Source organism: Scomber japonicus, unplaced genomic scaffold (assembly GCF_027409825.1).
Source record: "Scomber japonicus isolate fScoJap1 unplaced genomic scaffold, fScoJap1.pri scaffold_522, whole genome shotgun sequence".
NCBI lineage: Eukaryota > Metazoa > Chordata > Actinopteri > Scombriformes > Scombridae > Scomber > Scomber japonicus.
Genome location: NW_026518574.1, coordinates 22,501 through 26,844, shown reverse-complemented (window position 1 = coordinate 26,844; position 4,344 = coordinate 22,501). Strand labels below are relative to the sequence as shown.

The window sequence follows — 4,344 nt, the reverse complement described above, 5'->3', positions numbered from 1 at the left end:
ATTAGCAGCAGAGGAGCATCGTCTGAATTCCTCAGTAATTATTTGAGGAGGGCGTTTCAACAACACGGGCAACAGAGTCAATATTAGACTTTACTCGACCTCCTAATGAGGCGACGCTTCCACGCTTCTTCTTCTTCTCCTTCTCCTTCTGATGTTCCTTTTTGTTTTTTTCTTGTAGCACAAACTGCCTGCGAGCTGCTTCTTCTTTTCTTTTTTTTTATCTTTCTTTCTCTCCTGTTTTTTTTTTTTTATTGCTTTTGTTTCTCGGCCGCGAATCCTCCACGGTTTGTTCGTTAGCTACAAACAAATGAGATGTGACGGCGGCGAGGCGGTTAGCGGTTAGCGGGTTAACCAGGACGGATTGTTTGTAGCTCCCGCGGTGGCCTCGGCTCGCCACGCTTGCTTTGTGCTTTTTATTTATGCTTTTTTGTTTTTTTTGTCAACCCCGGCGTGTGGAGCCGATGGCGGCGGGTGGCGGTGGTGGCGGTGGTGGTTGGTGGCGGCGGCAGCGTGCTGGCCCGGACTCGCGGGTGGTCAGGTGGTAAAGTTGCAGCGGTGGCTCCTCACAGAGAGCTTCACACTGGGAGGCGAGCAGCGGCGGCGGCGGCGATTGGCAACATGGCAGCTTTAAAAATACTCCTGCTGAAATATTGATTTTTTTTCTGCTTCTTTTTTCTTTCTTGCCTAACGTAATAAGTGAGAGACTCCAGGGAGGGAGTGTGTGTATGTGTGTGTGTGTGTGTGTTGTGTGGTGTGTGTGTGTGTGTGGTGTGTGTGTGCTCCAGGCTAAGCATCCTCCCTCAGCCTTCACAATGTGTGTGTGTGTTCATAAGGACTGTACATGTGTGTTTGTGAGTGTGTGTGTGTGTGTGTGTGTGTTCGTTCATAAGGACTGTACGTGTGTGTGTGTGTGTGTGTGTGTGTGTGTGTGTGTGTGTGTGTGTTCATCAGCGTCTGCAGGGCCTTGTAATCTGAGCCCAGTGTAATTGCTTCCCATAGTGCACTGGGTGTGGTCGGGGGTGACATCATGCCGAGTGGCCGGTTGAAAACGCTGAAGTCAGACCAGCCCCCCCCCCCCCCTTCACCCCCCCCTCTCAACCCCCCTGCCCCCCCCCCCCCACCTCATAACACCAGCTAAATTAGCTTTAAAGTCGCTCTGCTGGAACAATTACAGCAGCAGTCGTTAGTTCCTGCTTCTGTTCAGAATAAAAGCAGCTGAACATAAAAAATGTTCACGTCTGTCCACAAAAAGTCGTTTTCATGGACTCAGACCAAAAAAACTACATTTACTGCAAGTACTGCACTTAAATACAGCTTAGAGGTACTTTACTGTAGTATTTCCATGTGATGCTACTTTATACTTCCACTCCAATTCTACACAGCTTCTAATCTCACTGTAATAAAACCCAGTACTAGTACTTTACTGTAGTACTGTTAGAGGTACTAGTACTTTACTCTAGTATAGCTTTGAAGTACTTATACTTTACTGTAGTACAGTTAGAGTACTAGTACTTTACTGTAGTACTGTTAGAGGTACTAGTACTTTACTCTAGTATAGCTTTGAAGTACTTATACTTTACTGTAGTACAGTTAGAGTACTAGTACTTTACTGTAGTACTGTTAGAGGTACTAGTACTTTACTCTAGTATAGCTTGAAGTACTTATACTTTACTGTAGTACAGTTAGAGTACTAGTACTTCACTGTAGTACAGTTAGAGGTACTAGTACTTTATTGTAGTACAGTTAGAGGTACTAGTACTTTACTGTAGTACAGTTAGAGTACTAGTACTGAACTGTAAGTACAGTTAGAGGTACTTGTACTTTACTGTAGTACAGTTAGAGGTACTTGTACTTTACTGTAGTACTGTTAGAGGTACTTTCTACTCCACTACATTTAGTTACTTCTCAGATGAAGATTTGACACAATGGAAAATATAACAAGCTTTTAAAATACAACACATTGTTAAAGATGAAAGCAGTCAGCAGTGTGTAGTCGGCTCACATTCGATCACTTTTGATGAACTGGTAGCAAGAACTATATTTTAGTTGAGAGGAGAGCAGATACTCTGCTGCTGCACCGTCTGGTCTCCAGTTACAGAGCAGGAATGTTTCCACTAATCTCCAAATCATTATTTCACATTCAGAGTTTGAGTGAAGAAACTGCAGAGAAACACCTCAACTTCACCCTGAGGTGGAAGAAGTACTCAGATGCTTTAATGCAGTAAAAGTACTAATACTGCAGTTTACAAATACTCCATTACAAGTAAAAAGGCCTGCATGAAAAATCTATATTACAGTAAAAGTACTGCAGTATTATAGTGATGTAGTATGCAGTATTACAGTAAAAGTACTGCAGTATTATAGTGATGTAGTATGCAGTATTACAGTAAAGTACTGCAGTATTATAGTGATGTAGTATGTAGTATTACAGTAAAAGTACTGCAGTATTATAGTGATGTAGTATGCAGTATTACAGTAAAAGTACTGCAGTATTATAGTGATGTAGTATGCAGTATTACAGTAAAAGTACTGCAGTATTATAGTGATGTAGTATGCAGTATTACAGTAAAAGTACTGCAGTATTATAGTGATGTAGTATGCAGTATTACAGTAAAAGTACTGCAGTATTATAGTGATGTAGTATGCAGTATTACAGTAAAAGTACTGCAGTATTATAGTGATGTAGTATGCAGTATTACAGTAAAAGTACTGCAGTATTATAGTGATGTAGTATGCAGTATTACAGTAAAAGTACTGCAGTATTATAGTGATGTAGTATGCAGTATTACAGTAAAAGTACTGCAGTATTATGAGTGACACTACTTTATATACAGTTAGCTAGTTTAGTCCAGTGGTTCCCAACCTAGGGGTGGGGTCCCTCCAAAGGGTCAGCAGATAAATGTGAGGGCTGCTGAGATGACTTTGTTCAGACTGATTTTCATTAAAGTAAAAAAACCTTTAACATGAAGCTGTTGGTCAGGTTCAGTGTGTGTGTGTGCGTGTGTGTGTGTGTGTGTGTATTGTGTGTGTGTGTGTGTGTGTGTGTGTGTGTGTGTGTGTGTGTGTGTGTGTGTGTGGTCTCCTGCAGCACTGATTTACATGAAGCTCTTCTCTCTCCGTCCCGCTGCTGTAATTGATTGCCGGCTGGTTGTAATGAGGTGACAGCTTACACCGGCCGACTCCGTCTCTCTCATTATCCTCACCTCCTCTTTAAGAGCCAGAGAAGGAGAAGAGGAGGAGGAGGAGGAAGAGGAGGGAGTAGCTAATGACAGAGAGGGCCCCCTGCTTCTGCTTCATTATTTATGATGTTTAAATAAGTTTTCAATCAGGAGGAGGGAGAGAGGGAAGGAGAGAGATACTTACTGTCCTCTCTGCTCCTACTGCAGGAGGAGAAAGACACAAAAAACTCACATCTGATCACACACTTTTAAAGATATTTAATTTAACATAACAGCTGATTCAGCAGGTTCTAATATTATATATATTATACAGAATATTTATGATATTTAACTCAAGTTTAATGTTAAAGTGCCGTCACAGATCCACAAAGTTAGATATCTAGGTTTAATAAAGCACGATATTGTGTAAAAGGTTTCTGTTATAATGGTGATGTGCGTTACTGTCGCTTTAAGAGTTTTAGTGTTACTGTCGCTTTAAGTGTTATAGTGTTACTGTTGCTTTAAGAGTTTTAGTGTTACTGTCGCTTTAAGAGTTTTAGTGTTACTGTCGCTTTAAGTGTTTTAGTGTTACTGTCGCTTTAAGAGTTATAGTGTTACTGTCGCTTTAAGAGTTTTAGTGTTACTGTCGCTTTAAGTGTTTTTAGTGTTACTGTCGCTTTAAGAGTTTTAGTGTTACTGTCGCTTTAAAAACTTAAGGTAGCTGTGATGTGCGTTACTGTCGCTTTAATAGTGTTAGTGTTACTGTTGCTTTAAGAGTTTTAGTGTTACTGTCGCTTTAAGAGTGTTAGTGTTACTGTCGCTTTAAGAGTTATAGTGTTACTGTCGCTTTAAGAGTTATAGTGTTACTGTCGCTTTAAGAGTTATAGTGTTACTGTCGCTTTAAGAGTTATAGTGGTTACTGTCGCTTTAAGAGTTTTAGTGTTACTGTCGCTTTAAGAATTTTAGTGTTACTGTCGCTTTAAGAATTTTAGTGTTACTGTCGCTTTAAGAGTTTTAGTGTTGCTGTCGCTTTAAGAGTTTTAGTGTTGCTGTCGCTTTAAGAGTTTTAGTGTTACTGTCGCTTTAAGTGTTTTAATGTTACTGTCGCTTTAAGAGTTCTAGTGTTACTGTCGCTTTAAGAGTTTTAGTGTTACTGTCGCTTTAAGAGTTTTAGTGTTACTGTCGC

The 4,344-nt window shown here is 40.5% G+C and overlaps 1 protein-coding gene across 1 annotated transcript in view; it reads left to right on the top strand.

Moving 5' to 3' along the window:
* Positions 1–461: 461 nt before the first annotated feature.
* LOC128354742 (transcription factor COE2-like) overlaps positions 462–4,344 on the top strand; it is a gene marked incomplete at its 3' end in the record, with an annotated part of 25,177 nt that continues 21,294 nt past the window's right edge. Inside the window, exon 1 of the mRNA XM_053314913.1 lies at positions 462–538. Coding sequence (XP_053170888.1) covers positions 462–538 — 77 coding nt within the window. The remainder of the gene's footprint in view (positions 539–4,344) is intronic.